We start from the raw sequence: 22,729 nt of genomic DNA, 5'->3' as shown, positions 1-22,729 counted from the left end.
CGAAACATCAACAAATCTTGCTGCCACTTTGAAAACTGCTAGCCTTCAATGTTATAATCACCGCGAGGTGCTTATAGCGGGATGACGCGAAGCTCCTAGCCAATCATAGCACTCTATTTTCGATAATCATCAATATAATTATATGACGGCCCGTTCTGGTCAAAATCATGACAATAAAATTGCACCGCAAGTCAATTTTAATCCAACTGCAGCAAATATTATGGACATGTTGTGTATTTTTTTCATCACTAAACAATACTTTTTTCAGCGTGTTAGTAATTACTTTTAGCAACAAGCGTTATTTTTGTTTTAATTAAAGGAATACTTTTTTCATTCATGCCATGAATTATTTTTCAGTGGCACTTGGAATTATTTTTCTAATGTGTATCTTGAATTAGTTTTTACTTGGGCCCGAGAATTATTTTTCGCGGTATCGCAAATTTATTTTTTGGTCTACAATACCGCGATACTGCAAAAAATAATTCTCGGCCCAATGAAAAAATAGTTCTCAATACACATTAGAAAAATAATATATTCGAAGTATTCGTATACTTAAAACAAAAATAACTCATGTTGCTAAAAATAATTACTAACACGCTGAAAAAGGTATTGTTTATTGTTGACAAAAATATGCAACAGGTCCATAATATTTGATGCAGTGGGATTAAAATTGACTCAGTGTGGTGGAATTTTATTGTCATTTTGACCAGAACGGGCCTCCATATAATTATACTAATAATTATCAGGATTAATTGTAACTTTATCTTAAAGTCCGTTCTTGCGGGCTCACAAAATCTCCCTAAGGTCGATCTACTTTCCGTTGAGCCGAGTGGCTTTTCGGGACGAAAATGTTCACGGGAACTATGCGGAACTAACACCTTGCGAGATGGCCGAAATGGTAAGTATGGCTGCTGTGTATTTTATACCTTCATTTTCGGATGTTGCCACACATTCTCTATAGATTAGATAGTTCCGCACATTACCCTTCCTTGCAGAAATTCTTAGGGCTTTAATTCCTCTGTAAGGGAGGCTACCCGTTCGGAATGAACTCGATCACAGTTTACATCTATAAGTTTACGTAAATCATAAATCCGAATGAATACTCTGGTAGTTTTGAAATACAGTAGAAGCTTTCCTTGCGCCCACTCTCGTAAGCTACCGACTTTATTTACGTTTAGCACTGTGAAAACCGTTTGTACATAATTGAATTGCGACTTAAACTCTGTAACTACTGCGACCTCGACCACTTTAGTGAAGCACTAGCTGGTCTTTTCCTTAGTGATAATCTTAAAAATCAAGGAAAATAACTTGTAAGTGATTGTATCGCAGTTAACGCTTGCATTAAAGGATTTTTCTCGATAAAATATAGAATAGTACAAAACTGACTAAAACAAAGTAACCTTTTACGGACGCGAGTACAGTTAACTTAGCAAGATAAGGTAAAACTATTAAATACTCTTGTTAAGAAGCCGCTGGTTTAAACACATTGACATACAAAGCATTCTTTTGAAATCTGTCGTAAGCGACCACTCTCATATTAGTTTGATATCACATGGTCGCTTACAAGAGCTCATCACGACCAGCTGTAGTTGTGAGCACTTTTACAAATACACTGATAGTCGTTTACGATTTACGAGACTCACAAGAGCTTTAGCTGTATGATGTCTTGTACCAGTGTTAAGCTATTCTAGCCAGCGCCCCGCAGAGCTTGCACGCAGGCTCACATAGGCAAACGTTTCGCACACTGGTTCAATAGTTTCGCAGGATCGTTAAGAAAGTGCGAAAAAGAGCTCTGCTCTTGTTGCAGTTTTCTTAACTAACACGAGTACCGGCAAATGAGTACGTAGGCCATAATTTACTGACAGATTTAACTAGATTTCGATTCGCGGCTTCCTTCCGTGTTTATTTTAATTATTACTGGGCTGCCTTTTCACGATATTGTATAAGGAGGACCGTAAAACAGATCACTATTTCGCGCCACACGCCGCCACTTGTTGAACGCCTTAGAACATGTCATGAGAACTGTAGCTTGAGGTTTATAAACTTCCATATAAAGATTTATTACTAACGCGAAGTTTTGTGAGACCTCGGTGTTTCAACTCGTTACATAGTCAGTGACAATGTAAGTAGGGCTAATATTAATGTAAATGTTGGAGACGATGTTTGAGGGTCCCCAATAGGTTTTTCGGAATTCGGGATTTGGCCTCTTTGGAACCTGGGATTCGGGATTCTTATATCTCTAGGAATTGTTCCCGGGTAGGAAAAACACATTCCACTAGGGATATGTATTCCCGGGTAGGGGAACAAATATCACCAGTGAAATGTGTTTCCCGGGCAAGAGAAGTGAAATGTGTATCCTGGGTAGAGGAACGCATATCACCAGGAATTGTCCCTGGGTAGGGAAAACTCATTCTACTAGAGATATGTGTAAGGCACATTCCACAAGGGAAATGTGTAAGGGAGGAACACGTATATTACGGGCAACACATATTACTGTGACGTCACAGTGATATGTGTAATCATTCTTGCGCTATAGTTCTTCGCTTATTCAATATTGCGCGCTTTGTAGGCACGTCGTACTCACTACGTATGTAATCAGTACATCGAAAATAGGTAAGCACGCTAACAAGTTTGTGCCTATTTCTTTCATTAATTTTTCATATTATAAGAAAAAAGAATGCTTTGGAAACAACAAAAAAAGTGAGTTGTTCTATAATTTATTTCCTTATGTTTGCAAAGAGTAAGTTTTACTGTAATTTTTCCCGTTCCTTCTGTTTCCCTCTCGGGGAGTGAGCGACTGGCCGGAGAAGACGGCTGTAATTCAGGTTATTGTTTTGGTACAAGCGAGTCATTTGTGAGTAAAATATCTGTTTTTTCGAATATGATGTTCTGTTGGTGTATGTCCTGAAGCAGTTCCGTCCAGGTATACAACAGGTAAACAAGGGATTAATTTCTGAGGGTATCGTGTCCGCGTTTTCTTCTTGAAAACCCACAAAGTGAAAATCTTGCTTATCATCCCTTATCATTTTTTCTTTGCCCGCTTCAAAAAAACCTACTGCTTTCAATGATTCCACTGTCTGAAGTTCACTGATTATTTGCTCAAGCTTAACAAATGCAAGAGACTCTTTAGAATTTAATATACATATTGGAAAACTAAGAATGCCTGTTGTTTTTGGATATATTGATTAAAATGGGATACTATAGTCTTGTAGCCCACCGGATTTGACCAGAGGTCAGATATCAACAGGGTTATGGGTTGTTATGAAATATCCTCTTATATGAGATTTGATGTATATCCGAATAATACTAAATTATTGTTTTTAACTCTGGGGTTGCCTTCAAACCAAAGGCATTGTAACTTTGAGGAGCACTTTTCTCCAAGTCTTCTGTGGGGGACCCTCAAACAATTCTATTAGACAAGGTTTGGCCCAAAATAATAATGATTGCTGCACTTGGCATGGACACAACATAAGTTTTCCCAAGTTCTTTTTCATAGTTCTCCCTGGTTCTATTGAACAGCACTTTCAAGAAAACAAAGCTCACACATCAGAGTAAAGATACAATTATAAAAGTTATTAATTTTATTGTTACATTTTGTTTTTTGGAAATAAACCTTTTATTTCTGGTCCTGACATAAACTACGAGTAAGGGAGCTATGCAAGTCACGCAGACCATCGGCAAAAATAAAGTAAAAACAAGTAAAAACTTCAAATTTTACAGATTACGGTTAAGCATTCTTTTTACTGATTAGGGTTTAGGTTGGGGTTAGGGTTATGATTAAGTGCTGTTTAGGGTTAAACACTTATTTACCATGGTTAACTTTGAGTTAATTCTTTTGGTATTACCAGATTACTGTTTTTGATTTTTATGTATTGTTTTCAATGAGTCGTATCTGACCTGCATGACTCGCTGTCTCGCATATTATACACACTCTTATATCTCAAAATCTTGTTTTTTTTAACACCTTCTTGGACATGAAAACCAAAAACCAAAGCTTAATTGATATAATGAAGACAGTAGCAGCTGACATAGGTTGTCAATAGTTATCTTGTGAGATGTCTCTCATGTATTATTTATTAGGGAGGATGATTTGTTGAAGACGATACATTAATATAGATGCTTTTTCATCGAGAGAATCTCAATAATTTAGGATTTATTCAAATACAAACATATTCAATATTATGACATAAAATGTGGGCTTATTGCTCATGCAAAGGTATTGATGGGGGAGAGTGTGGCATGCATTTTTCCTGTTTCAGATTGACCTTTGCATAGCACAGGGACTGAACATATTATGTATTTGGCGTTTGTAAAGTATAAACAATATTTTGACGCAGGGGATTGAACATTATGTGGAGAAAATCTTCACAAGCCTCCACTTCCATGACTCCTTCCTCATCTATCTCCTTTAAAGCCCCTTGAATAAGGGCCACAGTCTCTTCTATGGTTGAATGGTCATTGAGTGTGAGCTTCCACTCACAAGTAGGTAAGCCTGTGACCACACTACAAAGAAACAAAAACACATGTTTGATTTTACTGAGGTAGGGTTGAATTTGGACATTAAATTTTTTATTACAGAGTAACATGAGGCGAATCTAAAGCAACATTTTGCCCTCAGAGCACAAATATGTCGTTCTGAAGACATTTAACATTTGTCTTCCTCGTTGAACGAATCCTTTTCCCAGCTTTTTGGCAAAAACGCGACAACATGTTTGTAATATGTCCAGATGTTTGTCTACATTTTGGACGAACATCCTGATCAAAATATAAGAAATCAATATAAGAACCTACTCACACTGATTTAAAACTCATTCCACACACATGATCTGGATCAATAAAGTGATTTCTAGATCAGAGTCGCATGCATTGCCGGTGAACACAACCAAAAACAGACTTGATCGCTTATAACTAAAAATACATGGACAGACTAAGGCATAACCATCAATATAGTAACCCTTCCTGTCCGTTGGCAATTTTCAATGTGTGGTTACCATTTTTACTAGGTTGTTACCATCGATGAAACTTTGCCTGAACACACCTTACACGTTGTAGTTTTGAGGAAAATTAGTCTTGATTTCGTAAAAATTCGGCAAGATACTGAAAACTACACATAAAGATATGTACTTACATTCGATGCCCGTCAATATGGCGGTGACGTCTTCGAACGCCGTTTGATAACTGTCGATTTTAACTATCGTAATGTGGCACGAAACTGCTCTTGACATTCAAAAAGCAAGGAAAAGGCTTCTTCATCAGCACTGCTAGCTCGGAAGTCCCGGATATTGAACGAGTGGACCTGGAACAGGCTTTGAATAAAGCTCCCTTGTTTTTGGCGATTATTTTTTCCCATTTTTACGTATTTTTAGCAGAACAATGGAATCATGACGTCATCGCTTCTTCCAAAACTGGCATACTCCCGAACTGTTTACCTTTCTATTTCCATCTATCACAGCAATTTGACCTCGGGGGAGGGATACTCAACAAATGTATTTGTCCCGAGGTCCAACGCCTTACCATTTTATACACCATTTTTTCACGAAAAAGGTCCCCCTTTCGTATAACTTCTATTGACAAATGGAACCTCTTTCTCACACCTTGTTGAGAACTTTGAATCCCTTTTAACTGCTATAAATGCTTTGTCATTTAAATAGGAATCGATCACAAAAATAGAACGTTTTGTGGACTTTATGAAGCTGTAAAATTCATCTGTTAGGGGGGCCCTTTCACAGACCCAAATTATACTTCAACTAGTGAAATCCCAACCCTTTCATATACCTGAAGCCTGGAAAAGGTACCCCTTCCGGGCGGAGCCTTCCCGTATAGCCCGTCATAGGGAGTACTCCCGCCGGCCTTCTAAAGCATTTCTAGCATTCTGATTGGTTCACTCAATCTCGGTTATCATTCAAAATATTTCGCCGTTTCTGATTGGCCTCAATCCCCCCGCTAATTCTTCATAACCAGCCATATTTGAAAGAGGTAATTCATCGACTTTCTAAAAAGTATTTTTTCAAGAAAACATGTGGATCTGGATATTTACCAGCTTCCCTCTCAATCTGCAGCATTCTTCACATCATAATCAGCCTCATTCAATATTTGCTGAATGTTAGCTCATGCAGTGACTTTCACTTTCGAATTTGCCGTGTAAAAACAACCCACTTCCCGTTCAAGCGATTTTGTTTAGAGGCATATATGTAGGGGGGACGAATAGATTAATAACCTAAAAGTGGTTCTCTTTCCCTTACTAGGAGCTTTCGCTTGGCTTTGATGAGAAATCAAATATATGGCTTCAGCCCTTTTCAATACTCATCAACTGCATGTTTCCAGTGGAGTACGTGTATGCAGATTGGATTTATTGGCAAACAGACAGCAAAGTAAAGCGTGCAGATCCAGAATCTCTGACCAGTCCAAGTGAACGCGTTAAAGATGCCGGAAGTCGAGTTGAAGGATTTTGCATACCTCAGGCTTTTCTCATGAAAAGTAATCTTGATCAAAACACTAAACTTGGTTTTAAGGAGCACTGGCGGCCAGATTCTGATAGGATGACAGAAAATGACCCCTTTGTAGAAAACGATGATAACAAGATCACACCTATCTTCACTACAGAACATGCAAAAGACGATCCGAGGTACGTGAAGCTAAGGCTAACAAGTGAATGGAAAGATCTTTGCCCTCGCTATAGAAATGTTTCTTACCTCAACCGGGCATTTCTGTTCCTCCAGCTAATCATGCATTGGTAAAGGCTGAAAAGTCATTTTACGGAGAAAGTGGCAAGTGGTCCTGCAGTCTCCACGGACCTGTACGTAAACTTCAAAGTGGTGGGTTTGTAAATGACGAGGCGGATGACGCCGCTGTTTTCAAGTACCCGGATGCTTGGCCCGAGCCAGCGATGGAATGGTTGGTCCGACCGCGCCCAAGTGGCTGGCCTTCATCTGAACTGGTCCAGGAAATATTTGAATCCGGTTGCCATTTAGCTCCCGTTGGTAGGGGAAATCGACTTAAAGAGCCCGTTGATGTATTCAATTACTGTCGAAACCCGGAGGCCACACTGGCCAACTCTTTATTACCCAGTGCGACGGAAGACAGCAGCGACAAGTGGATGATGGATGAAACCGAATGGCGTACCTCATTTTCCTTGGGCGAAAATAAACTCGGGAAAAGTGTGTCACCCGTGCAACGTCATGTAATGGTTTTGCTAAAGATGATAAAGAAATTTTATTTTCCTGAAGTGATTTCAACGTACTACTTGAAGAACCTATTGTTTTGGGAGTGTGAGAAGAGAGGTGAAGTTTTCTGGAGGGAGGAAAACTCCGCAAACTGTCTGCTATTCATGTTGGATCGCCTTCAAGAGTGCTTGGAGTCGCGTCATTTGCCGCATTACTTCATGCCACAAAGTAATCTCTTGATGTACGAAGACCCATCTGGACTGAAAGAAGCTGCTGTTCAAGTCGCTGAAGTTAGATGTAATATAGTGTCAAAGACATTCAACATGTTACGAAAGCTCCAGATCCCACCTTTTCATTCCCAAACCTATCTTAAAAATGTTGGTTTGCAGTTAGAAGAGCATTTCGCTAAAATGGAAGACAAAAACCTCGCGGAAGAAGATCGCAAGCAGCTTTCAAGTGCTATAGGCTCAATCTTTGTCGGCAGGTGCAAAAATGTTGTAGCAAGTTTACAACAAATTTCCTCCACGGAGCGGGATGACATTGAAACGCTGATAAATGTGGCATTATATGCCTACCAGTCAATTCTTGCACGAAATCTCTGTGCGTTGTGGTTTCTCGACAGTAGTGAAAGCAAAGGTCACAAAGCACTGGAAGACAAAGAATTCAACACATTTGTAAGGCAAGAGGTTCAAGATCTTTGTCTCGATGAGGCATTTTATGAAGTGGTGAATGTCTTCTTCGAGAGTGCCAAGAAAGGATTGGAGCCTTCGTTAGCGATACCTACCACACGACTGATGGAAAAGCTGAGAGAGGAGCAGTTGAAATCAGCACAAAAAGACGTAGAGGATGCCAAAGCGGTATTATTAAAAGGATTACCGCAATTGCTAAAGGTTAAGGCCAGTGATTTGAAGTTAATAGGAGAGAAAGCTACCAAGAAGCTAAAAGAATGGGGTTCGCGTTTCTTTCCTACAGAAGAGGACATAAAGAATGCAATGGACGAGAAACTGGCAGCGCTCTTTCAAGAGAAAATGAAAGGAAACTGACGGTTTCTGGCAAATTAACTCTCTTGGACAGAGCTAACTTTGCGGTAGCCTGCATGCGCAGATGAGAAGCCTCATCACTTTTTCGGGTGGAGACGAACCGACGACCGGAAATATACTAGGCTGCGTTCGCAGGCTAACAGTGATGTTAAAATATAGAAATGAGAATAGAAAAATGAGATAAACGACAAACGACGAATATAAGCTAATAGGGTGTAATAGGTGTTTAAACTACTCTTTACCATGCCCTATTTCCCTAGTTTTAAATTTTAAATGATAACCGTCAACTGCCGCTTAAGCTTGTAAACCCTAGGCTTATGCATCTTCGTAAGGGGGTTTTGGAAGGCTTATAAACGGAGGGGTTTATATCCGAGGGGGGTTATCACCGGAATAGAAAAAGGGCTTCAAAACAATCTATAGCAATAAGTTGAAGAAAATTCGTTTTGGAAATTTTTACTGGTTTTTTATTAGCTTCAAAAATAATAAATCGCATTAGACAAAAGAAAAACTAGATCAGCTCAACTTGTCCAAGGGAATATTTAACAATTAAATATTTCAATTCCGATAAAATTTGAAAGGCTTTGGTCTTTTTAATAAACGTACAGCATTAAAAATATTTATTCATCTTACTTGTAAGTAATTTTGCATCATTCTGTCATACTAAAGATTTCCGCTGGCGGCCATTTTTAAAATGCCCTTAGCCCCCCCCCCCCCCCTCCCCCCCGCCCCGGAAGGTCATATCCATTGCCTATAATCTTTAAAATGTTCCCCAAAATATAGTATTAGTGTGCCAAGTTTCATGCTTTTATCATTAAGTGCACAATTGACGTGTCAAATGGCACTTATCCGCCGGACTATATTGACTTTCTATTTTTTATTTATTTTGCCAGAAATCCTTTTTTTGAATTTTACTACAAAGTTCTATATTTCCTTTTTTTTTTTCAAAACTTCATTAATTTACTTTTTTCACCAGATGGATAAATTAAAAATATGTTGGATAGCAGTTTAGGTATTTATTGCTGAAACCAATATTATGTTAGCAGGCTCTTAGCTAGAAAAAACAGTGTCAAATAAGTAGAGGTCACTTTTTGTCGAAGTACAATTTTTTATGCTAAACTAGTCTAGTGAGCAGCACTCTGCGTAGACTGCGAGCAGTATCTTATTTTTCTTTGCAGAGTTACTGCATGCAAAACCTAAGCACGCGAGCGGCGAAGCCGCTTGCTGCGAGAAACGAGGGCGTAAGCCCGAGAAGAAAAAATAAGAGACCGTCTTTTCTCGTCTCGTCTATATCACAACATCGTGGTTTGCAATCGCTCTGGATGAGATCAAGAACTAAACGGATTTTAAGAGAAAAGGCGGACTGCAAGCAGTCTACACTCTGCGAACAGTCGATGTAAAACTTGTTTATTCTCCTTCGCGTTTTAGCTGAAACCGTGGCCCCAAAATGTTATCACGCCTTGCAAAAAAAATTAACAGCTGCGCCTGTTCCCTTTCGTAAATCCGGCCAAACCTTCAATGCTTGAGACCATCATTATTTTTAGTCATATTATGGCTTGAATACAGGAGTTTAGTGATTGAATGTAAGAAGAAGAAGTCTACGTTAGTTAGACGAGTCGCGTAGGAGAGTGCTGCTCACTAGTTTAGTGTACAAAATTGTAAGAAGAATGTGGGAACAACTGAAAATGCTCTCCACTTCATGATTTAAAGCACGAGCATTCCTTTTTTACGTGGAATTGAACCGCTCATCCGGCTTCCGAAGACTGGACTGGAAGCGACTTTCAAAACTTATAGTCTCCGTATCAGATGGGTCCAGTCAGTTATCGGATACTCGCTGAGAAGTATATATGCATTCAACACTTATCCTAATAAGAAATGGCCACAGATGATTTAAAGGTATGTATAAGAGCTTAAGTACCGTAAAACTTGTTCAGAACTCCCGGATAACTCGAACTTATTTCACTTTCCCTTGAGTCAATTTTCAATTAATTTTAACTCGCATATATTTTGGCCTCCGTTGAATTGACTGCTTTTTCTTCCCTTGGAAGTTCAAGAGAAAGAGGGTTTCTTCCTGAACACGTTATCCCTTGATTCGATGGAGAAAACAAACGTTTATAATTAGTTACTGTGCTTCCTGCCAAAAAAAACAACCAAACAAACACGCACACAAAAATAGTTGGAATAAAACTTCAAATCTTTAAAAGCCTGAGAAGAGGCTTCGAGATCAGAGACAAACGTCTGCCAAAGGATGACAAGTTGCACGTAATATAGCCTTTTTGTAATGTTTTGTCCCGCCTAGATTTATAGCTTATATAGCTATTTGCGGGGAAAATACAGTATACTGTGAAACCTTATCTTTTGCACATAAATACAATGTCGTTTGTTGGAAAAAAAAAATGTCGAAATGTACTTTAAGAAATGAAATTTGCCGACACTTTGTAAGTAAATTTGTGATTTTCCCAGAAATCACTGAATCAAAATGCGTCATAGTCACTAAATTTAGACGTCGCGAAATAACGTGCCATGCCAGGGACTATAATAACACGGCCCAGCATCTGACGTCACAGGTTGCACATTCATTCGTACCAAAAGCTCTATTATTGTCGTAAATAAGGAAGTAAATAAGCTTTGAATAAATTCTCTAAAGTCATTTTTTATAGAATCCCCGAAAAGCTGTGTTTTGAAAGGCGAAAAGTTTAAGTTTAGTGACTTGAAGCGTGTTCGTGGTAAAAGTCATGTAATGGGACAATGGTTCACGTTGGTAACCGGACTGATATCACTAATGTCGAGGCCGTATTAGCGCGTTTCTGACTCTCGAGGAAGTCGTAATATTATGAAATGATTCTTGGTAATTTTTTTTTATGTTGTTTGAAATAAAAGTATTGTTTCCCATAATTTGTTTACTGTCTAACACGTGACCCACTCTATATCCCGGCGCGTGTACAACTTGTTAGTGAATCAATATTATCTGATTTGTTACGCATTACTTATCCATAACTGTCGAAACCCGATTCAGATTTAAACGAGCTCCCTGTTTTACAACTGTAATAACCTTTATTCATTATGGTGGGACCCGAGCTTGTATGGCTTGGCTTGTATGGTTTTGGAAAAAGGAAAGCGGCAAAGGCATCTATTACCAGCTGGGTTATATTTTACTTTGGATTTTACACGCATGTTTTTCCTTTTGATATAAAATCTCTTGATGTTTGAGGACATAAGATATCTGTAAAGCCGAAGAGATAGATTCACCTGGTTCTTGAGCTTTCTTCTTAAAAAAAGTTCTCAACATGGTTGCTGGTAGCCTCTCACGCGGACGTTTTTGGGGGTTCGTCACGCGTTCGAACGCGTGACAAACCCCTAAGAACGTCTGCGTGGGAGGCTAGGGGGCTGGTTGAGTTCAAGACTTTTTAAACCCCCTGTTTTGGTTTAGGCTCTCTGCCCTGACGAGCAGGTAAACGTGACTCAAGTTATTCTCCTTTCGTTACAAAACCTAAACGATTTCTAGATTCTACGAAAATGTCCTTCCAGTTGCTGCAAGATCCCTTGGAGATATAAGTTCTGTTTAATTAACTCTGTCAGGCAATTTTTTGATATTATTAAAGATTTAAGGACATAAATATCCCCAACTTGCTCTGGTACACTAATATGAGCTTGTTTGACCTTTTTGCCCGTCGGGTTGTTTAATAGACTTAACTTCTTCGAGGTCCTATTATCAGCAGGAAGTAAGCGGATCAAAGGATTACTACCCCCACACTCAACCCTCAGTTTACGCAAGGAGGGTAACGCGAGGGTTACCCTCCAAAAGCTACCCTCCATGTAAACAAGACCTAAGTCAAAATTGCCTAGCCTTCGTGGGTCTTCTTGAGGGAGAATGAGAAGAGAAGTATGTAATTTATTTCAACAGTTCTAATATATTCACTGAAATAAGATAAGAGACTTCTGTTTACTTGATTGGTGTGTGAAAAAAAAAGTAAGCAGAAAATTCCCCGACAAATCCCTTAAAATTCTAGGTCAAAAGCTTTCAAAAACTGATTGCATCAAAAAGTCACAGTCGTGTATTGTTAGGCAAATTTCGACAGTCCTATTCAGGACTACGTTCACTCTGACGATAAATAGCAAGTTTTTAAACATAAGTTATCATTTGCTATATCATTTTCATTCTGATACAATGGGCAACTACATTGCTCTTTCCAGCTTTAGGATCAGGCAGCCTAAGTGCGAGCAATTGAGTCTTATATAAAAGAAATGTAGATGCATGGATGCTTGCAATCACATGTGTTCAAGCTGAATAGGGAAAAAGTAAATAGAACTACTGGGGATTGAACCAAAGCGAAAAGCTTAAGCCCTCCAAGCCATTGAGGGTGTTCTCGTGGCTAGAGAGTACATCAAAGTCTCATTTTGTAACCCTAAAAATATAGGTGTAATTTTTTAATAATATCAACTTCGAGAGGTATGTTCTGCAAAATAGCCTTCTTTCACTTACGGAATATAACAAAAAATACACTGAACAGTTTCTATCAAGATGAATCTGAAATACTTTTTCATGCATTTATTTCGCCCAAGTTGGATCAGTTTGCAATGCACTTCAGCCTATTATTGCCCCCTCCACAGGGGGAGGCGAAATCCCGAGGAGGAATCCCAGCAGCTCGCCCGTTTATATGGAAAAATACTTACAGTTGAAACATACAGTCAGCATAAGAAGAAAAAAATCTCGCTTTGCTTGATCATGGGCCTCACAGAATATTTGCGTAATGATGACGTTTCTATTGTTCACTCCCGCAAGTAAGAGATGGTTAGGATGACGTAAGACAGAAATTCCCCGAAGTGATCGCTTAGGTTGATTTTGTGACAATAATAATAATAATAATATTGTGCGGTTATACTTCGATACTCTTTTGCGTTACATGTCATCAGTGGCATTCTCTGGAGCAGCTGTTTTGAAAGTTATGGACCAAGTTAATAACACTCGTTAAGCGCAGATGAAGTTATAAGGTGCGTATAAGGGCCTGTTTACATCGAGGTGGGGGACCCCAGGTAGGTGAGGTAACCCGCAGGTTACCTGGGCTTAGGTGGGGTAACCCGCCTGTCCATATAATCTCACATTTTAATGTAATCACGTTTACGCTTCGGAGGGGAGGGTCCTTGGTAAATTTTTTACAAATTGGGGAGGGTCAAACCTGTTTTATTCTCAACTGGGGGAGGGTCACAGTTTTTTTGGCAAGGAAAAAATTACTCTATATCGCTTCTATTTTGTATATACAAGCAAAGCTACCAGTCAAGATTAATCTTAATTATTTACAGGTGTCGAAAAATTTATATATCAAAAAACGATCTTTTCCCAACTAGGATAATTGTCTCTCTCGACTCGTGTCCTCTTTCGCCCATATTTTGATGTTTCGGGGGGGGGGGGGTCTCTGTGATTTATTGCTTTCAAAGCCTCGTGAACTTCCCACTGGCGCTTTCTTTCAGTCACGAAACAGTGGCGAAAGCGTTCCTTGTAGGGACAAGTGGTCCAAAAGGACAGGTAGAATTTTGGCAGAATACTATTGGAGAATTCAGTATATTCGCCCTTTGGGTTCGGGAACCACCCTAGGTCTTCATCTTTCCACTTCTCTGGACTCTGCGCTTTCACTTGTTCCCGCAGCCGATGTGCCGCCAACAGAGTCAGAGGAGTAGCGGGCATCCTTTTTAGAATGGCGAGTCGGAAAACAGCAACAATAGCCACAAGTTGCCCCATCTGACCTCATGAAATCCTCGCATTCACCACAAGCACGTTTCCCTCTTTCTACTTCTCTGGGGGTAGATTATGCTCTGGAGGAAAAAGTTTTGACCGAGCAAATGTGATCATTTTCCCGCTTGTTTCATATTCAGAGGTTATGGCACGCATTTTGATTTTCTGCGGTTATTGTTTCTGGTCGGCGTGATTTGCCCTCTGATGCAAGAGCATTTGACCTCTTTTGAAATGTAAAGCCCTTCATTGCGGCTAAATAAGGGTTTTAGTTTGTTTAATTTTGTCCAAAGTGCCTGTGAGTCTGGATCTGAATATTCCAATAAGCGATTTTCTTTTGATTCGTGAATGTGATGGTTTCCTACAATGTTTTGTCACGCTGCGCCCAGCTCGATAGCGTTTTTAGCAGGATGTTAAATTCTCACGGCATGTGATTTACAAATCCAAATCTCGAAGAATGGAATGCAGCTTAAACTGAAGCTACACCAGCTATGGAGAATTGAAATGTGACTCAGTCATGATGGCTCTAAAAGCTATGAATTTTAAACTCCAGCTTGTTTTTCTATGGATAATGTGAGTCGTTGGACTGGAGCATGTAGTTCCTCCCTTGGTAATAACTTTTGAACAAACTTAACAGTCTTGCGACTGTTCTGTTATTGCCACTTTGTGATCAGGCACATGGTCGATGCTCAGTAGCCAAGCCTTCTATCCTAATATGGAAGGTAGGTCACGTGCATCATCGAATGAATTTTGCTTGACTCATCGAACGAATCATGTCTTTCTCGAATCATCGACGGAATTTTGCCTGAATTATCGAATGAGTTTTGCTCGAATCATCGAATGAATACAGTGATTGAATTGTCTCATAAATGTAGGAGAAAATCGAATGCAAATCAAGGCGAGTAATCGAATGTTGCTACAAGTTTATCGAATGTACTGGACAAAATCAAATATATTTGAGTTTTATTGCCAATTTGTGGAGGAAATTATCAAACGCACATACTCGACATCGAATATTGACACATTTCGGCAACCATACACTTGTTCGATTAGTACTCAACGGGGTCAAGCGATAGAATTCGTGGACCGACCCGTTCCGGAAAAGCTCTAAATTTAATCTTTCCTAAGCTTTCTTCGCAAAACATGCGTGGCTTCGTTCTCGCACCGTTTCTTATTCCCAGTTTCCACGGTCTCTGCTAGGAACGCCTGGGAGCATGATTAATTTGTGTCCTTAATACAAAGAAAAATGCGGTTTGCAGATTATGAATATCGCTTACGCAAGCGAGACTAAATACAAGAAATGTTTAGATAGCAAAATCTCCCAAAATCGGTTATGTTGTTAACCCGCATAAGAGCTTTCCTGGTCGTCAGCTAAATGCCGCGTCACAGCGGCAAAAGCCTGGAAATTCAAGCGTCCTCTATCGCAAAACGAAGAACCCTTTCGAACCGAAAATTTCTTTGTATAAAGGTTTTTAGGTGCAGGAATACCACATGAAAGTAGAAACTTAGATAGTTTCTTAGAGAATTGTTCCCTTCGGTAAGGCCGAGTAAAAACAGCCCACTTCCCGTTCAAGCGAATTACCTTATTATCACTTATTTTTGCGAGACTTAATTAAGTTTTCCGTCTGCTAGGAGTATACATATTGTTGTGAAGTATTTTAAATGTTATTTGTAAGACGAATCTATCTTATCTTTTAAGTTAAGTTTTTGTTTCATTGAGTCTTCTTTTTGTCCACGTGCTGTTTTCCTGTTTTGATCTTTTGTTTCTACTTGTACTTGAATTTATGCTTAACTCGCGAATTTACTTATTGCTACATTAGGAATGTTATTCGCTTGGCATTGTCAGATGTTAGTTTTTAACAGGTGGTCGTGTTTGTATTGTTAGAGTTGACCTTCGTTCTTTGGTACTTGTCAGTTGCGGCTGTGCGTAGGCTAATCTATTCCCTAACAATAGCAAACCTGTTGCAATGTTAGCGATAAGATATACAATAGAAACTCTTCCGGTCAGGTAACCCAAACAACTCCAGCTTTGGCTATAAAATCTGCTACTATACTTGACCCAAGGGAGGAGAAGCAAGTAGAGAGGAGTAGAAAAGTAGAAAAGAGTTAGAAGAGTAGGAAGATTAAGATTGTTAGCAGAAGTCAAATAGGAATAAAGGCCAAGATGTAAATCAGATTCCTGGTTCCTCATCGTGTAGCGAGCGAGTTGCTCGAACACACCCCCACAATATGAATAGGAGGGTTGAAATTTCAGTTCAACGCATCCCCTTATTTCTCATCATCTGACTCATGTTGCTGAATTAGGTCCTGCAACAAAGGTGCAGATATGTTTACATGTTGGTATTCGGCCGAAGTTCAGAAACGGATGGAGTCGGGAAACAGCACTGATAAAATTGAGGTCGATTTAAGGCTATTTGTGCTGATGCAATAACAAGGTCTTACAAGCCACTTGGCCCCAGTTGTTCAAGAGTTGGATAGCACTGTCCACCGGATAAATCGCTATCCGATGGATAAGTGTTCGAAAACTTATTTCATTATCCACTGTATAGTGATTTATCCAGTGGATAGCGCCATCCACCTTTTAAACACTGAACTGGGGCCAGGCTGATATGCCTTTTCAACTACATGACAGGCAGTATGGGAAAGCGGCACATTGCAAGAGGATATAGCAGAGCGAGAATATCCGAACTTTGGTCAAGGAAAGACAACCTTATCGCCTGAAAATCCATTTGAAAATATTCAGGAGATCCTTATCTAAAAGCTAATTGACAGCGCTATCGAGTTAAATAGTACCTACGTTGCTTATATCGGTGTACTTTTAAAAGATGTTATATTGCTGACATTGTTGAGCATTTAGTTTCAACCAGTTACTTGTTGCGTTTCTATTCCATTATGGTTAAATAAAATCATAGTACAGAAATGGAAGTTTAAAAAAGCAGCACCATTGTGCTTGATTCGCGAATTTTAATTACCTTCAAAAACGGTGATGTGACAAAATCGCGACTGAATTTAAGTACGGCGAAATATTTCTATTCCAAATTCGCGAAAATAAGTGATTTTGAGGTAATGTACAGATAACGTTTAAAAAATTTTATCCCCGATTTTATTTAGAGGCATGTAGGGAGACGAACAGATTTATAACCTAAAAGTGGTTCTCTTTCCCTTACTAGGAGCTTTCGCTTGGCTTTGATGAGAAATCAAATATATGGCTTCAGCCCTTTTCAGTACTCATTAACTGCATGTTTCCAGTGGAGTACGTGTATGCGGATTGGATTTACTGGCAAACAGCCAGCAAAGCAAAGCGTGCAGATCCAGAATCTCTGACCAGTCCAAGTGAACGCGTTAAAGATACTGGAAGTCAAGTTGAAGGATTTTGCATACCTCGGGTTCTTTTCATGAAAAGTAATATTGATCAAAACACTAAACTTGGTATTAAGGAGCACTGGCAGCCAGACTTTGATGGGATGACAGAAAATGACCCCTTTGTAGAGAACGATGATAACAAGATCATACCTATCTTCACTACAGAACATGCAAAAGACGATCCGAGGTACGTGAAGCTAAGGCTAACAAGTGAATGGAAAGATCATCGCCCTCGCTACAGAAATGTTTCTTACCTCCACCATGCAGTTCTGTTGCCTTCAGCTGATCATGCCATGGCTGGTATTAAGAGTGAAAAGACATTTGACGGAGAGAGTGGCAAGTGGTCGTACAGTCTCCACGGGCCTGTACGTAAACTTCAAGGTGGTGGGTTTTTAAACTTCGAGGAGGATGACGCCGCTGTTTTCAAGTACCCGGATGCTTGGCCCGAGCCAGCGATGGAATGGTTGGTCCGACCGCGCCCAAGTGGCTGGCCTTCATCTGAACTGGTCCAGGAAATATTCGAATCCGGTTGCCATTTAGCTCCCGTTGGTAGGGGAAAACGACTTGAGGAGCCCGTTGATGTATTCAATTACGGTCGAAACCCGGAGGCCACACTGGCCAACTCTTTATTACCCAGTGCGACGGAAGACAGCAGCGACAAGTGGATGATGGATGAAACCGAATGGCGTACCTCATTTTCCTTGGGCGAAAATAAACTCGGGAAAAGTGTGTCACCCGTGCAACGTCATGTAATGGTTTTGCTAAAGATGATAAAGAAATTTTACTTTCCTGAGGTGATTTCAACTTACTACTTGAAGAACCTATTGTTTTGGGAGTGCGAGAAGAGAGGTGAGAAATTCTGGAGAGAGGAAAACTCCGCAAACTGTCTGCTGTTCATGTTGGATCGCCTTCAAGAGTGCTTGGAGTCGCGTCATTTGCCGCATTACTTCATGCCACAAAGTAATCTCTTGACGTACGAACACCCGTCTAGGCTGAAAGAAGCTACTGTTCAAGTCGCTGAAGTTAGATGTATTATATTGTCAAAGACATTCGACTTGCTAAGAAAGCTCCAGTTCCTAACTTTTCAGTCCCAAACCTATCTTAAAAATGTTGGTTTGCAGTTAGAAGAGCAGTTTGCTCAAATGCAAGACAAAAACCTCTCAGGAGAAGGTCGGAAGCAGCTTTCAAGTGCTATACGCTCAATCTTTGTCGTTAAGTGCAAAGATGTTGTAAAAAGTTTACAACGGATTCCCTCTATGGAGCGGGATAACATTGAAACGCTGATAAATGTCTCATTATATGCTTACCAGTCAATTCTTGCACGAAATCTCTGTGCGTTGTGGTTTCTCGGCAGTAGTGAAAGCGACGATCACAAAGCACTGGAAGACGAAAACTTCACCACATTTGTAAGGCAGGAGGTTCAAGATCTTTGCCTGGATGACGCATTTTATGCAGTGGTGAATGTCTTCTTCGAGAGTGCCAAGAAAGGATTGGAGCCTTCGTTAGCGATACCTACCAGACGAATGATGGAGAAGCTGAGAGAGGAAGAGTTGAAATCAGCACAAAAACAAGTAGAGGAAGCCAAAGCGGAATTATTAAAAGGAGTGTCGCAATGGCTAAAGACCAGTGATTTGAAGTTAATTGCAGAGAAAGCTACCAAGAAGCTAAAAGAAAGGGGAGAGGGTTTCTTTCCTACACAAGAGGACATAAAGAATGCAATGGACGAGGAACTTGCAGCGCTCTTTCAAGAGAAAATGAAAGGAAACTGACTATGTCGGGAAAATAAACTCTCTTCGACCGAGCTAACTCTGCTGTAGCCTTCATGCGCAGTTCAGACGCCTTTTTCGGGTGGAGAGATGCGACGACCCGAATATGCTAGGCTGCGTGCGCAGGCTAACGTAGCGTGCGTAGCATGGCGGTTTTGTCGGGAGTACTACTGAGCGGCGAAGCCGCAAAAACGCACACCCAACCAAAACCGGCATGCTACGAAGGCTAAGGCTAACAGTGCTGTCAAAATGTAGAAATAGTTATCGAAAAATTAGATAAACGACTGACGACGACATCGAATTCCTCCTGTTTAACAGGTGTTTAAACTGCTCATAACCATGCCCTGTTTCCCTAGTTTTAAATGATTTTAACCATGTATACCGTCAACTGCCGCTTGAGCTTATAACACCTGGACTTACACATGTTCGTAAGGGGTTTTAGGAGGGATTATAAACGCGGGGGGGGGGGGGGGGGGGGGCTTACTTATAATTGGAATAGAAAAAAGCGCTTCGAAACAAACATGTACAGGTTTTTAATTAAGGTTCAAAACGCCCAAGAGAGGACAAAGCTTTATCCTCTCTTGAAACCTCATAATAAATTGAATTGGAGAAAGAAAAGCTTGCTTGGGGGCTTATATACTAGGAGGGGAAGTGGCGGGGGGGGGGGGCGCTCATAATCCGAGTCTTTTTTTGTTTACAGGTAGATGAGCCTATTCCCGGGGGGGGTTCATTAGTAGGGGAGCGCTTAAAAGCGGCTGCCTACGGTATTTCAGTAACCTAGAGTTAAAGAGATACAGGTAAAAAGAGTACCATCAAATAATTTCAAATGCCTTATAAATGTTGGCATAGCTTATCCCAGGGAATATTTACCTTCCCGAAACACGTCATTGACGAAAGGCGCGATTTACCATGTAGCCACAGCAACCGTGATATTTTCACTTGTGAAGATATCATGTTTTCGCACGAAAGCTCACCTGGTATTTCACTGGTGTTTAAATAATGATTTCTCTTGCACTGTCCAGAGTATTCAATCCCAAGGAAAACATTTTGTCAATTTTAATCAGCTATCTTGCACAGAATTAATAATTAAACTGATGAATTCAGAAAATTGTTCTCTAAATTCACATTTGTCAAAATTTATCTCATTATGTAATGATTTAGGTAATAATTTGTTATCAAATCATATCGATGACACTAATGACTTCATTGATCATTGTTTTTGTTTTTGTTTTGTTTTTTTGGATTATTATCTCTATATGTCGATGTTCACGTCGCCTGAGGCGACTAATTGTTTTAGTATAATTACATTGATGATTGTTCGAGAAAATAAAATTATTGATCAATTTCCGACACCGAAACATCAACAAATCTTGCTGCCACTTTGAAAACTGCTAGCCTTCAATGTTATAATCACCGCGAGGTGCTTATAGCGGGATGACGCGAAGCTCCTAGCCAATCATAGCACTCTATTTTCGATAATCATCAATATAATTATATGACGGCCCGTTCTGGTCAAAATCATGACAATAAAATTGCACCGCAAGTCAATTTTAATCCAACTGCAGCAAATATTATGGACATGTTGTGTATTTTTTTCATCACTAAACAATACTTTTTTCAGCGTGTTAGTAATTACTTTTAGCAACAAGCGTTATTTTTGTTTTAATTAAAGGAATACTTTTTTCATTCATGCCATGAATTATTTTTCAGTGGCACTTGGAATTATTTTTCTAATGTGTATCTTGAATTAGTTTTTACTTGGGCCCGAGAATTATTTTTCGCGGTATCGCAAATTTATTTTTTGGTCTACAATACCGCGATACTGCAAAAAATAATTCTCGGCCCAATGAAAAAATAGTTCTCAATACACATTAGAAAAATAATATATTCGAAGTATTCGTATACTTAAAACAAAAATAACTCATGTTGCTAAAAATAATTACTAACACGCTGAAAAAGGTATTGTTTATTGATGACAAAAATATGCAATAGGTCCATAATATTTGATGCAGTGGGATTAAAATTGACTCAGTGTGGTGGAATTTTATTGTCATTTTGACCAGAACGGGCCTCCATATAATTATACTAATAATTATCAGTATTAATTGTAACTTTATCTTAAAGTCCGTTCTCGCGGGCTCACAAAATCTCCCTAAGGTCGATCTACTTTCCGTTGAGCCGAGTGGCTTTTCGGGACGAAAATGTTCACGGGAACTATGCGGAACTAACACCTTGCGAGATGGCCGAAATGGTAGGTATGGCTGCTGTGTATTTTATACCTTCATTTTCGGATGTTGCCACACATTCTTTATAGATTAGATAGTTCCGCACATTACCCTTCCTTGCAGAAATTCTTAGGGCTTTAATTCCTCTGTAAGGAAGGCTACCCGTTCGGAATGAACTCGATCACAGTTTACATCTATAAGTTTACGTAAATCATAAATCCGAATGAATACTCTGGTAGTTTTGAAATACAGTAGAAGCTTTCCTTGCGCCCACTCTCGTAAGCTACCGACTTTATTTACGTTTAGCACTGTGAAAACCGTTTGTACATAATTGAATTGCGACTTAAACTCTGTAACTACTGCGACCTCGACCACTTTAGTGAAACACTAGCTGGTCTTTTCCTTAGTGATAATCTTAAAAATCAAGGAAAATAACTTGTAAGTGATTGTATCGCAGTTAACGCTTGCATTAAAGGATTTTTCTCGATAAAATATAGAATAGTACAAAACTGACTAAAACAAAGTAACCTTTTACGGACGCGAGTACAGTTAACTTAGCAAGATAAGGTAAAACTATTAAATACTCTTGTTAAGAAGCCGCTGGTTTAAACACATTGACATACAAAGCATTCTTTTGAAATCTGTCGTAAGCGACCACTCTCATATTAGTTTGATACCACATGGTCGCTTACAAGAGCTCATTGCGACCAGCTGTAGTTGTGAGCACTTTTACAAATACACTGATAGTCGTTTACGATTTACGAGACTCACAAGAGCTTTAGCTGTATGATGTATTGTACCAGTGTTAAGCTATTCTTGCCAGCGCCCCAGAGAGCTTTCTCGCAGGCTAACATAGGCAGACGTTTCGTACACTGGTTCAATAGTTTCGCAGGATCGTTAAGAAAGTGCGAAAAAGAGCTCTGCTCTTGTTGCAGTTTTCTTAACTAACACGAGTACCGGCAAATGAGTTCGTAGGCCATAGTTTACTGACAGACTTAACTAGATTTCGATTCGCGACTTCGTTCCGTGTTTATTTTAATTATTACTGGGCTACCTTTTCACGATATTGTTTAAGCAGGACCGTAAAACAGATCACTATTTCGCGCCACACGCCGCCACTTGTTGAACGCCTTAGAACATGTTATGAGAACTGTAGCTTGAGGTTTATAAGCTTCCATATAAAGATTTATTACTAATGCGAAGTTTCGTGAGACCTCGGTGTTTCAACTCGTTACATAGTTCAGTGACAATGTGAGTAGGGCTAATATTAATGTGAATGTTGGAGACGATGTTTGAGAGTCCCCAATAGGTTTTTCTGAATTCGGGATTTGGCCTCTTTGGAACCTGGGATTCGGGATTCTCATATCTCTAGGAATTGTTCCCGAATAGGAAAAACACATTCCACTAGGGATATGTATTCCTGGGTAGGGGAACACATATCACCAGT

At 39.6% G+C, this 22,729-nt stretch overlaps 2 protein-coding genes and 1 pseudogene across 2 annotated transcripts in view; all 3 read left to right on the top strand.

Moving 5' to 3' along the window:
- Positions 1-886: 886 nt before the first annotated feature.
- LOC140926095 (uncharacterized) lies at positions 887-8,206 on the top strand (annotated as a pseudogene).
- Positions 8,207-9,622: 1,416 nt separating this feature from the next.
- On the top strand, positions 9,623-19,166 carry LOC140928427 (uncharacterized). The gene is made up of 2 exons (XM_073378174.1): positions 9,623-10,096; positions 17,099-19,166. The coding sequence occupies exons 1-2, from the start codon at positions 10,076-10,078 to the stop codon at positions 19,058-19,060; spliced, it is 1,983 nt and encodes a 660-aa protein (XP_073234275.1). The 5' UTR covers positions 9,623-10,075; the 3' UTR covers positions 19,061-19,166.
- Positions 19,167-21,257: 2,091 nt separating this feature from the next.
- Positions 21,258-22,729, top strand: part of LOC140926902 (uncharacterized) — a 7,278-nt gene continuing 5,806 nt past the window's right edge. The window contains exon 1 of the mRNA XM_073376577.1: positions 21,258-21,308. Within this exon, the coding sequence (XP_073232678.1) occupies positions 21,297-21,308 (12 nt within the window). The 5' untranslated portion in view covers positions 21,258-21,296. The remainder of the gene's footprint in view (positions 21,309-22,729) is intronic.

The sequence above is a fragment of the Porites lutea genome, chromosome 2 (assembly GCF_958299795.1).
Source record: "Porites lutea chromosome 2, jaPorLute2.1, whole genome shotgun sequence".
NCBI lineage: Eukaryota > Metazoa > Cnidaria > Anthozoa > Scleractinia > Poritidae > Porites > Porites lutea.
The sequence above is the reverse complement of the archived record's forward strand: the minus strand, read 5'-3'. Positions and strand labels throughout refer to the sequence as shown.